The sequence below is a fragment of the Cnephaeus nilssonii genome (genome assembly GCF_951640355.1).
Source record: "Cnephaeus nilssonii genome assembly, chromosome: 7".
NCBI classification, from domain to species: domain Eukaryota; kingdom Metazoa; phylum Chordata; class Mammalia; order Chiroptera; family Vespertilionidae; genus Cnephaeus; species Cnephaeus nilssonii.
The window spans coordinates 100,653,727-100,666,191 of NC_137078.1; the positions used below are offsets into that span (position 1 = coordinate 100,653,727).

The 12,465-nt window shown below is 67.5% G+C and overlaps 1 protein-coding gene across 4 annotated transcripts in view; it reads left to right on the forward strand.

The window, feature by feature from the left end:
• The window catches only part of ACOT7 (acyl-CoA thioesterase 7), a 66,222-nt gene extending 55,585 nt beyond the window's left edge, over positions 1 to 10,637 (forward strand). For all 4 annotated transcript variants that reach the window (XM_079777214.1, XM_079777216.1, XM_079777213.1 and 1 more), the window contains one exon: positions 10,258 to 10,637. In XM_079777214.1, the coding sequence (XP_079633340.1) occupies positions 10,258 to 10,356 (99 nt within the window). In that variant the 3' untranslated portion in view covers positions 10,357 to 10,637. The remainder of the gene's footprint in view (positions 1 to 10,257) is intronic.
• The last annotated feature ends 1,828 nt before the right edge of the window (positions 10,638 to 12,465 follow it).

A 12,465-nucleotide genomic window follows, 5' to 3' on the forward strand; every position in this document is an offset into this window, starting at 1 on the left:
CCTGTGCGTGCCAGCCTCCCCCCTCCCCCCGCCTCCCCCCTGTCAGCAGTTCTTCAAGCTCCTGCCTATTTTTAGCTCCATCCCCAGGGCCGCTGACACGGAGGCGCAGCGGTGCTGTTTGGAGGTTCCTGGTGAATATTTCATGCTGGGGCGGGCGAGGGCGGGCGCCGCTCCCTGCAGCTGCCGGCACTTCCCAGGCTACTTATTAGGAGAGGCGGACGCAGAGCGAGGAGCCAGGCTCCCTCTGACCCAGGCCGGGCCCCACCGCCCTGCCTCCCTGTACAGGCTTCCCTGTGGCCGTGCCCTCTGACCTTGGGTGGGGTCAAGCCCCAGACCTCTGGTCCGGGCTGAAGTGGCTGTGCACAGGGACACGGGAAGCCACCCAGTGGCTCCCTGGGAGCCGGGCACCTCCGGTGGGTGACCTTCTGTCAGCCCGGGGCGAGGGGGGCGGGGGCTGTGTCCCCCCAGGAGCGTGAGAGCCCAGTGGCGTCTGTGTTGAAGCCACAGTCAGTGCCGTCCTGGTCCAGCCGTGGCTGCTGCGCTGAGGGTCCCGGGAGACGTGCAAGGGCCTGGTGCGAGGAGGAAGCGTGGACAGAGGAGGGTTCGCTCCCGCCCTTGGCATCGAGGAGCCCAGAACCCTTCTCAAGCTCGTGGAGGATGTGGTTTTGGAAAACAGCAGCTTCTGTGGATCACGATGGAATCAGATGCCGCCGTGAGCGAGGCCTGATGGCTCAGCAGCCTCGGGGCAGGCGTGCAGAGGTTGGCTTTGCCACAGTGTGAGCCGGGCCAGCCGGGCCAGACCCTCGCCTCGGTCCGCCACGACAGGCCGCTGAGCGGACAGGGCCACCAGGTCAGCGGCCACCAGGAACCGTCACGTGTGCTTTGTACCGCGGGTTCCTGCGCCGAGCGCCCTCCGAGCCCGGCTGCGGGCGGGGGTCCTGGTGTCCTGACGACAGTGGCCACGGAGCGCTGGGTGTTGGAGCGCCGGCCGCTTCTCCGCTGCTGAGCGAGGACGCGACTGGGACACGAGAAGGAGCGGCCTGCCCACAGTCACTGAACGGCCACCTCGGGCCAAGGAGCCTCCCGCGGGCCTCTGTGCCCGGCCACGGCTGGCCCTCCGTGTCTCCGAGCCTCGGTTTCCCCCTGGAGCCCCCACGGCTGCGGCTGCTCTGCGGGCCGTCCTCACGCTGTCAGGGTGATGCTCCGGGAAGGCTCCGCCCCCGGGCACTGGAGAGGGAGCGAGGGCAAGGCTTGCGGCCGTGGTCAGCGCCCCGTTCGCCAGGCCCGGCCTGACCCTGGGTCCTCCGCGGGCCCCATTCCTTGACGAAGAAGCATCAGCAGCCGAGGCGGCCACCCCCTCTCCAGGCCACAGCGGGGCCGGCTCCACACCGACACGCCACCCCCAGGGTGTGGGCGAGCCGGTGCCACACGGGGCTCTGGGCTGGGCCAGTGGCTCCACACCGCAGCGTCCTGGACTCCCGTGTGGCGGAGTGATGTGTGATTGCTCCCTTGCTGAATAAGCTCGGACAGACGGGCTGGGCCGGCAGGACTGACGGAGGATGGATGGTCTGTTCCTGGGCGTGGGGAGCCCTGTCAGCGAGGGAAGCTGCACCCCACGCCGCCTGCTCAGTGCACGGGGAGCCGGGCCGGAAGGGTCCTGACGCTCCTTGACCGCCGTGCCTTCCTGGGTTTGGATGCCCAGCACAAACCCGCCTTGTGGTGGGAAATGCCGGAACCCTGAAGCTGCTCCGTCAGCTGGATGGTTGGTGCTCGACACTTCCAGTGGCCGCATCCCGCCTGCCCTGGCGCCGGGTGAGAGCCGCACCCCACCAGCCGCTCTCCCGCGGCTCTGCCGGGAGCCCGGACTCCCCTCTGACGGCTGAGCGTGTCCACTCTGCAGACGCCCCTGGAGGGCCCACTTGTCCCGAGCGCTCTGAAACCCCCGCTCAGCGTCAGCAGCCAGCTCGCCCAGACGGCCCGCCCCACAGTGACCCCCTCTCGCTGGACCGCTGGGAGCCCTGCGCACGCCGTGGCGGCTTCTTGCTGCTCCCGCGCCTTCAGGTCTGCGCCACGCCTCGCTATTCTGATTTCTCCAGAACGTGAAAACCCGGAGGCCGGCTCTCTGGGGCACCGTTAGGCCAGACCCCGTGTGGTGCCTGCAGGCGGCTGCACGAGGGGAGCAGGGGTGGGACCCGCAGAGGGGGCAGCAGAGAGAGGGGTCCTCCCTGGCGTCGGGGCATCCATGTTCCTCGGTGGCTGCCCTGGAAGGTGAATTAGGGGTCGGGAGAGGCCTGTGGGGGTTCCTGGGCCGAGAGAGGGTTTCTCAGCAGCGCCAGCGCGTGCCGGTGTGCCGGGGGGCGGGCAGGGCTGCCCACACGGAGAACAGCACTCGGTGGCCCAGCGCCAGCCGTGCCGCCTCTGGGAGCGGGGCCGGTGAAGCCTGGATGGGTGGCCTCTGAGCACAGCCGCCCATTTTGAGTCGTTGACACAGACACACACGGGTCTGGGTTTGGAGTGAGGGCTTTCTTGCTTGGTCTTCATTCTTTGACCATTTATTCCTTCAGCAGCTGCTCCCCCGCACCCCCACTCCGTGTCCCAGGTGTGCTGGCCTCAGACCGCGGCAGGAAAGGCCGATGAGGCGGTGAGCGCACGGGGCCAACGCCGCCGCCCGTGGAAGCGCTCGCAAAGGAGCCCAGGGTCCAGGAGGCGGGCCCTTCGGGGCCACGGCCGCTGTGAGCCTGTGGGTCCTGGGGCCGAGCTCATCCCGCCTGGCCACGCACCGTGCCCTCACCAGGCTGAGGACATCTTAATTGCCTGCGTGACTTCCCATGATCCCACGTGTCTCCATCATGAGGTCCAGGGAGGGTGCACCGCGTGGCTGTCTGATCAGCAAGGTCTGCGTCCGGCTCTCGGGGAGTTGCTGTGTCACCGCTGGGACCCCCTTTGCACCAGACACCCACGAGTTACTAACGGAAGAGCTATCGCTTTTGCCAAGGGCGGAACCAGCCACTCGCCCTCGGCGCCGAGTTCCGACGTGTGTTCTCAGCACAGAGGACTGGAGTGGAAACATGTGGTCTGCACGGTTCGGCTCTGGAAGCCACAGGCCTCCCACCTGCCCCGGGAGGAGCCGGAGGCAGCAGCTGCAGGAAGAGTGGGAGGGAGGGAAGGGGAGAAGCAGACCCAGGCCCCTGCGGCGTGGGGGTCCCTGAGCCAGGCAAGGGCGCTTTCTCCTCCTGCCCTGGGGTCCCCCCTCCTGTCCCTGTGGCGGGGTGTGAGGCACCAAAGGCCCTGCCCCCTTGAGATGACCTCGGAGCCGCCCTCCTCCCAGGGCTGAGCTGTGGCGGAGCCAGGAGCACCCCCACGCGTGGGAGGAAGCACCTCGCGTGTCACGGTGGGAGCAGCTGGCCTGGGAAGGCGGCAGCACGGAGGCACACAGCCAGGCCCTGGGACCAGCCCTGTGTCCTCGCCACCCCTCACTGCCCTCCAGCAGCAGGCACGTCTCGCGCCCGTGCCGGGTGAATGGGTCGCCACGCCCTGAGCTGCCTGTGCCCCTTTGCTGTCCCCTCTTCTCCCTGGCATGTGCGCGGGGACCCCCAGCTGTGGACCTGCTCAGACGGGTGGGGTGACTGCGGGTGGCCCCCGCCCGCCCCCTGCCCAGCTTCAAGCCCTGGAAACAGGGATTTCCTTTCCCACGAGGAGCCTTTCCTCCCTCCCCCTCCCCCTCCCCTCCCTCCCTCTCTCTCCCCTCCCCCTCCCTTAAAAACAGCAACTGGGTGTTTATTTACTTTGCGGGATGGAGGGAGCCTGCTATGGCTGGGAGGAGTTGGCAGCTGGGCCGTGGGTCGGGCGTGTGCGTGTGCGGGGAGCCATGTGCCACTGTCAGCTCCACACCCAGCGGGGAGTGGGGGCCCCTCCCAGTCACTTGGCACGCGGCTGTTTACCCCGGGAGGCTGAGTGCCCGCCCCTGTGCTCGCTTCCGGTTCCCGGGGGCTGGACTGCCCTCGGCCATCTTCATGAACTGCCCTGGCCAGACACCTCCCAGGGGCAGCTGTCAGCACCTGGAGGCGGCAGCGCCCTGGGGTGGGCTTGGTGCCTCGGGCCGGCCACATCCAGCCCAGCGGCCCCTCCTCCAGGCCCTGCGTGTCCGGTGCGGCCAGCTGCCTCCACGCCCATCGCTGGCCGCGTTGGTTCTGTCTGAGGCTGGATCCTGGCTGACGGGCGGGCTGCACGGCACGGGGCGTCGGGGTTGGTTCTGTCTGAGGCTGGATCCTGGCTGACGGGCGGGCTGCACGGCACGGGGCGTCGGAACGTGTCCGAGCAGCTGTGGGCCTGGCGCTGGGGCGCGTCTCCTTCCACAGGGCGGACACAGGACTCGCATGTTTGGCGCCAGCAGCACATTCAGGAATTGCCTGCCCCTCACCCTGCCCCTCCTCCAGTGAGAGACGCACCCAGGGCCTTGGGGGCGCACAACCTGGCACCCTGGGTGGCCTGTGCGCTGAGGGGGAGTGGCCGGTCGGCTGGGTGGTCTGGTGGGGAGCGGGCTTCAGGAGCAGGTGGGACAAGGGGAGACGAGCGAGGGGCCCCCCCTGCGGGTGCATGACCCCGATGGGCCCTCGCTCACCCCCAGACCCACACTGTGCCGCCCCCGCTTAGACACGAGTTCCCTTGGGAACGCCCCCAGCCCACCCCTCACCCGGTCTATGTCCTCTGCCGGGGACGGGGAGGGCCATGCTTTCTAGGGCCGCAGCTACCCTCGTGGTCTAGTCAGTGTTCCTTTCCTGCTCACGGTATGAATTCACGTATGTGCAAAAGTAAAGAGAACTGTGTCGTCATCAACACGGGGCCCCCTGGCCCGCCTCCCCACCCGGGCTCATTGGAAGCAAATCTCAGAGCACATCGTCCAGGGCAGGCGGTCCCGGCTATGCGGCTGGCGCCGAACACGGTGACTGTCGGGGTGTCTCTCAGGCAGAAGGGCTCTTGTCATTGGCTGAGCCTCCCTGGGGGACTGGGCTGTGGCCGCGGCCTGGGCGTGGGCCTCCTGCTCGCGGCGGCTGCAGGGCCAGCCTTCCTCGTGTGCAGGAGCCCCCAGGACCCCGGGCCTCCGGAGGTCACCCCGTGGCAGATCACCGGCCGCTGCCGGGGGCACCGCGTGCTGAAGCCCCCCGTGGGGGCCGCGTGGGCGCTCTCCCTGGTCCTGGGACCACACGGCCAGGGAGGGCCCTCTCTCACCTGACAGACGGGGAACAGCGCCGCCGAGGCCTGCCCTGAGCGCGCTTGACACGCTGCCCCGTGGCTTGTTTCCTGGTGGGCCCAGGCTCCGCCATTTGCTGTTGACAGGGGACCCTGGGGACCCTGGGTCAGGGCCTTCCCGGGAACCCCAGCACCTGGCCCCTCGCTCCCTCACTGCTGTGCTTCGTCCTGGGGCCACGCGGCTGCCCCTCCCTGCGGAGCACAACCTGCCCCGTTAGGTCTGCTCTCCGAGGCGTCCCGCTGCCTGCGCACAGGGGGGGCGCGTGCCTGCGGGGATGGCGCGTGCCCGCGGGGACATGCGGGGACGGCGCGTGCCCGCGGGGACGTGCGGGGACGGCGCGTGCCTGCTGGGACGTGCGGGGACGGCGCGTGCCTGCGGGGACGTGCGGGGACGGCGCGTGCCTGCGGGGACGTGCGGGGACGGCGCGTGCCTGCGGGGACGTGCGGGGACGGCGCGTGCATGCGGGGACGTGCGGGGACGGCGCGTACCTGCGGGGACGTGCGGGGACGGCGCGTGCCTGCGGGGACGTGCGGGGACGTGCGGGGACGGCGCGTGTCTGCGGGGACATGCGGGGATGGTGCGTGCATGCGGGGACATGCGGGGATGGTGTGTGCCTGTGGGGACATGCGGGGACGGCGCGTGCCTGCGGGGACGTGCGGGGACGGCGCGTGCCTGCGGGGACATGCGGGGACGGCGCGTGCCCGCGGGGACGTGCGGGGATGGTGCGTGCATGCGGGGACATGCGGGGACGTGCGGGGACGGCGCGTGTCTGCGGGGACGTGCGGGGACGGCGCGTGTCTGCGGGGACATGCGGGGATGGTGCGTGCATGCGGGGACATGCGGGGATGGTGCGTGCATGCGGGGACATGCGGGGATGGTGCGTGCATGCGGGGACATGCGGGGATGGTGCATGCATGCGGGGACATGCAGGGATGGTGCGTGCATGCGGGGACATGCGGGGACGGCGCGTGTCTGCGGGGACATGGGAAGGGAGGCAGTGAAGGCTCGGCCAAGGGCAGACGGTGCCTGGTTTTATTGAGTGAGCATTCCCTCCACCCTGCGGCCGCTCTGCTGGAGGCGGGGAGGGCACCGCCCCCCAACCTTCCCTCTGCCGTCTGTAACTGCGGAGCGTGCTCTGGCCTCCGAGGTGGCCGTGGTTCAGAACAGCTTTCCTGAGACTCGCGCACGTACGGTCTGCCATTTGCATTGAGGTGTGTCTTTTTGCTTGTTTTTTATTGATGTCAGAGAGGAAGGGAGAGGGAGAGAGAGAGAAACATCAATGATGAGAGAGAATCATGCATCAGCTGCCTCCTGCACGCCCCACACTGGGGATCTAGCCCACAACCTGGGCATGTGCCCTTGACAGGAATCGAACCTGGGACCCTTCAGTCTGCAGGCCGACGCTCTATCCACTGAGCCACACCAGCCAGGGCTGCATTGAGTTTTAACTCTTGGTGTCAAAGGGGGACAGCTAGGTGGTCCCCACAGCACCCTGTGGAGTGGACACCGGCCCATTTTACAGAAGAGAAAAGTAGGGGAAGCTGGTGGTCCCCCCGTGCTGGCCCTGCGGGGAGGCTGGGCTGGGCTGGGGCAGAATGAAGAGGCCACCCCAGGAAGGTCTGTGGTGTGTGGGGTCCCAGCTCATGCCCTGGCCTTGCCCTGCTGGCCTATGTTTGAAGTGACCCGATTCTGGAGGCTGGCAGAGCCTGCACTGCCCGTCCAGGCACCTCCCAGGGCGGGCGAGGCCAACTCTGAGGGCCCGCTTGGCCAGCTGATGGCGGAGCGTGTGGGTAGCCCTTCCCAAGAAGGGTTCCTTAGGAAGGGGTCCCTGCCAGGTCAGTTTGGGAAAGCGGATTACACAAAGTTCAGCCTTGACCCAGAGGCCGTGTTTATTGTGAGGGGCCATCAGCGTGCAGGTGCCCACGCGCATTTGGCCACAGACCCTCAGGAAGGCCCCATGTCCCGTCCAGAGTCGGGGACACACGTGCAAGAGTGACACGTCCCCAAGGGAAAGAACCGAAGTGGATGGATGGCGTGGACAGACGGACGGTGGACAGGTGGACAGAGTGATGGCTGCAGAGAGCGGTGTGACCCTGGGTTCTCCTGGCCCAGCAGCCCTTCCTCAGCCCCAGTGCCAGCTGCCTGCCCCCGAGGAGCCGCCTCCGATGGGTGATTCCCGCCGCCGTCCAGGGCACCCCTGGTGACAGCGCCATTCGCCACCCTCCCTGAACCCGTCCCAGCTCCCTGGAGCCACAAGAGCCCTTGGCTGGTGACCCGGGGACTTGGGGATCAAGGTCCTTGCTGGAATGCCACGCCTGCCAGCTCCCAGGAACACGCGTGGGCTGTGGAAACGGAGCCCCTCACGTCAGACAGGCCCCGGCTGCCGGGCTGGGCGGAAGCCGGCACCGTGTCCCCGCCCACCGCCTTGCCCAGGGGCCGGGCCACACGCTCTTGCTGTGGAGAAGGGCTCTTCTTCCCAAGCCTCCTGCGCTCCTTCCCGGCCCCGGGGGCGGGACTCACCAGCGGACCCGGCCTGCGCCAGAACCCACGCACCGGGGCGGGGCCTGCAGGAGCAACCTCAGCATGCGCCCCAGCTCCCGGCCCGGGACCCCACGTGCACGGCCCACAGTGGGGTCCTCTGCGCCGCAGGCAGGAGCTTTCGCTGCAGCCCCTTCTCCCCCGAGGAAGGGCCAGCCACGCGCTCTGTGAGCCACGCCGCTCTGTGAGCCACGCGCTCTGTGAGCCACGCCGCTCTGTGAGCCACGCCGCTCTGTGAGCCACGCGCTCTGTGAGCCACGCCGCTCTGTGAGCCACGCGCTCTGTGAGCCACGCCGCCCTGTGAGCCACGCGCTCTGTGAGCCACGCCGCTCTGTGAGCCACGCCGCTCTGTGAGCCACACGCCCTGTGAGCCACACGCTCTGTGAGCCACGCCGCCCTGTGAGCCACACCGCTCTGTGAGCCACGCCGCCCTGTGAGCCACACGCTCTGTGAGCCATGCCGCTCTGTGAGCCACGCCGCCCTGTGAGCCACACCGCTCTGTGAGCCGTGCCTCTGGCTGCTGTGGGGGGGTGGGAGCCACGTTTCCTCAGCCACACACGCAAATGCCACAGGGGACGGGGAGGACCCTTCCTCCTAGCCTAGTGGCCTTGACCTTGCATTCTCGGCCACATCAGCTGTTCCCCATTTGGGACAGGGTGGATGAGGGGGACAGGGCCCCGCTGCTCTAAGTGGTCCACAGGCCAGCGGCAGCGCATTACCTGGATGCTCCTTAGAATTGAGTCTGAGCCCAACCGCGTGGCTCAGTGGTTGAGCCAGGAGGTCACAGTTCAATTCCCGGTCAGGGCACCTGCCCAGGCTGTGGGCTAGATCCCCAGTGTGGGGGTGCAGGAGGCAGCCGGACCATGATTCTCTCTCTGAAATCAATAAAAACATATTTTTAAAAATAATTGTGTCTGAGCCGCAGAGTCTGGGCCAGGATCTGCATTGACAGGCCCGAGGCTGGAGGAGCCCTGCTCTGGCCTGGAGCCGCCGCGTGTCCCGCAGGGGCTGGGCTCCGAGTCCAGCCGGGCAGCCCGGGGTCTTGCCCCCTAGCACGCCTGCTCGAGCTGAGAACGCTGTTTCCCTGGGTGGTTTCACATCAAACTGCAGAGCCTCCAATTTCATCTTAAAAGAGCCAGCCCGGCCGGCGGGGCTCAGTGGCTGAGCGTCGACCTATGAACCAGGAGGTCACAGTTCAGTTCCCGGTCAGGGCACCTGCCCGGGTTTTGGGCTCGATCCCTGGTGTGACGATTCTCTCTCATCACTGATGTTTCTCTCCCCTCCTCTCCCTTCTCCCTGAAATCAATAAAAACATATATATCTGTAACAGTCCGCCAGAGATGAGACCAGCAGCAGGAGGACCTTCAGGAACGGGCCTGGGGAAGCCACCATTTCCATGCGCTCCCGAGACGGGACGGCCCAGAGCTGCGGGCGCTCGCCCCTCATCTGTTAACTGTCAGGGCGCATTGGCTCCAGGCCGCCAGCTCTGAAGGTTCCCACCTGGTGACCTGGGGAGCCGGTTTCTGAGGAGACGGGGTGCTTGGTCCTGACATTGCTCCTGTCCTCGGGGATTGCTCTCTTTCCAATACGCCCTGTCTTAGAACCTCGGGCCTGAAAATAGCCGCCGGCGTGTCATTGTGGTGAAGGGCGGCTTTCAGCACCGAGTGTCGCCAGGAAGTGTCTTCCCAGGGGAACCACGCGGCTCTTTAATCCTAAGTCCCAGCCAGGCGGAGAGGAGAGCACTGAGCCGCAGGAGGTGGGCCTCGGGGCCACACCAGTGAGCGGCTGGGCCGCTCCTGAATGAAAGGGGCGCCAGTCATCCTCCCAGGTTAGCAGGCATGAGCCAGCACCGTCCCCCCCCACCCCACCCCGCCCCCGCAAACCCGGTGGGGCAGCTGGCTCCGCCCCTCAGTATGGGGACCTGCTTCTCAAGTTGCTCAGAGGAAGGAAAGACAAAGGGTGACGCAGACCTCGGGGCCCCCTCCTGGGCGTCCGTGCCCACACAGCAGTCGGGGCTGCTCCAGTGCAACGAAATGGCCTTCTCCAGGCCACGTTTATCCCACTGTCCTTTGGGGCCGAGACTGCCAGCAGCTGGCATCCTCGGGGTGGAGCAAACGTAGGCCCCTCTTTCCCTTCCTCTCGCTCGGCTCTGCTCTGGGCCTCCCTCCACGGCTCAGATCAGCGGCGTCGCCAGCTGAAGTTCATTACCAAGAGGCGCCAGGTGTGGGATTGGCTGTGGGAATGGTGATGTGGGGGTGCCCACGGCTAGGCCGTTCCCAGTTGTCTTCTCTCCTGGAGTCCCCTCTGCAGACCTCTGCCCTGGAGGCACCCCCGCCGGTCCCAGGCGGCACGGCTGGCAGACAGGCCTCCCGGGTGCCGGGAGGTCCCAGGCGGCCAGCGGAGCTGGGCAGGCCCTCGGCCCCGGGCTCCGCGTCTCTCACCTGCCTGTTTCTGTGTGTGATCCACAGCCCGAGACCGAGGACGAGAAGAAGCGCTTTGAGGAAGGCAAAGGGCGGTACCTGCAGATGAAGGCGAAGCGGCAGGGCCAGGCGGAGCCTCAGCCCTAGACGCCCCCTCCCTCTGCTGGGCTCGGAGCAGCCCCAGCACCCGTCACTTAGAAGTACCCCCTCGGCCAAAACCCACTTCCCATGAGAGCTGGTGTGGTGTGCAGTGTGTGTCTCGCAGTGTTACCTGCCTTCCTGAATATACACCAAAGCTTTATTTATATATCCCGTTGTCCGTGCTCACAGCATCGCCCGCCCCGCATTCCCTGAGCGCTGGGGAGCACTCCGCGCAGTGCGGTCTGTCAGGACTCCAGCCTCACGAATAAAGCTGCTGTTCAGCTGGACCTCGGTCCTGGGTGGTCTTTTGTCTTGGGGCTCCTTGGGCTCGCCCGCCTGCCTTCCTGAGCTTGCCTCCTGCCTGCCAGCGCCCCGGCCCCTTGGCCGCCAGTGCCTGCGGTGCCCCAGGCGCTCAGGCCCAGCAACGCACTCACGTTCGCCTGAGCACTTGCTGGCTGGAGAGCGCCCCTTCCCCGGCCCTGGTCCCCTGTCCTGGCCCGAGGTCTGTCTGGCTTCTCCTGCAGGGCGACGCCCTGAGCCTGTGTGGCCTCCCCTGGCTGGGGCGGGGTTGTGAGGCGGCGGGGAGACCATGAGCAGGGACAGCTGGGCTCAGCCAGCGGTGGCCTCTGGGATCCTCAAGAGCAAGAGCCAGGGACTCCGGGAAGGAGCCTCCTGTGGTGCCAGGCCCGTGGCCCATGTGGAAATGCCCCAGCCATTGGGGGGGGGTGGTCCTGGCTGTGGGGTGAGGGTCTGGGGGCCGGTGTGTTAGTGGTACCAGTGTGAGGGTGTGCGCTTGTGTGCGTGCACAGCCCCGTGTGCACACCTGTGTGCATCTGTGTCTGCATCCGGGCCAGCAGCCTCGGGGCGGATGGACTGCCCAGGCCACTGCGGGGGCCGCCCGTCCCCGCCAGCTGAGCAAGGCCCCTCCACCAGCAACCTGGAGATGAGCCCGGGAGGATGTTCCCCTCAGCTGGTCCCTGAAGCCTGGACAGGGAGACCCCGCCAGCAGGGCCGCGCACGGCTCCCTCGGACCCGAGAGGAACTGGGCTCCAGATGTGCAGAACCCGGGCCAAGAGCTTCGGAATCTGTCTCGGGCCCCAGTCCCGCTGACGGGTTATTTCCTGCCTGGGAGCAGGGGGAGGGAACGTGCTCCCCACAGGGCTACAGCAACCCACCCCTGCTCAGCCCCTGGAGGGCCTCCCCAGCCCCACCCACGCCCTGTACCAACCTCCTGAAGACTGGCAGTGCCCTGGGCTAGGAGCACGGAGGCCTCCCCAAGGCAGATGGGAAGAGCCCAGGCTAGCAAAGCACTCGGCCCGAGGCCCCAGGGCAGCCGTGGGGGGCTCACTCCCACCTGCCCCCGAGCCTGCGGAGCCCCAGCAGGGGCGCCCCGGGCAGGGGCACTCTTAGGCGCAGCGGGGGAGCAGGGCCGGTGGATGGGCTCTTGCGGCCACAGGCCTGGGGCAGCCATGGGACCAAGGAGGACTGGGTCGCCTGTTTGCCTTAGAAATGCCATGCTCCCTGCCAGCCTCCCCTGCCAGCCTCCCCTGCTGGTGGCCTATTTGACCAGGACCACCGGGCAGGGAGCGGGCCTGCCCACCCCGAAGCCACACACACGGAGCACATGGCTCCCCCTGCCCGGTCCCACCTCATTGTGGAGCCTCCCTACACACACACCCTCATTCTGCCTCTGAGGACTGGCTCCCCCCCCCCCGCCGCCCCGCCCAGAATCACGCGCTGCTTGAGGGGTGTGGACCTGGCTGGCGTGGCACGGGCAGGAGCCAGGCTGTGGAGCAGTGTCCTGGGCAGGTGCCCGCCTTCCTCCAGACACAGGGCTGCCACTCACGGGTACGTCCCAGGCTGTGCCAGTGGCTCCGAGGCTTTTGCCCAGGGTGTGGTGGTCACAGGGTGTGGTGGTCACAGGGTGTGGTGGTCACAGGGTGTGGTGGTCACAGGCGGCCTGAGAGGCAGGCCCGGTCCTCTGCCTGGACAGGAGGCCAGGCGGCCAGTGGCCACTCTCGGGACTCAAGGGTCTCCAGAGGCCCCTATCAAGGGGACTAACTGGGTTACCCCGGATGTCCCCCAGCCTGTGGGTGGCAGCTGTATCCCCTCAGG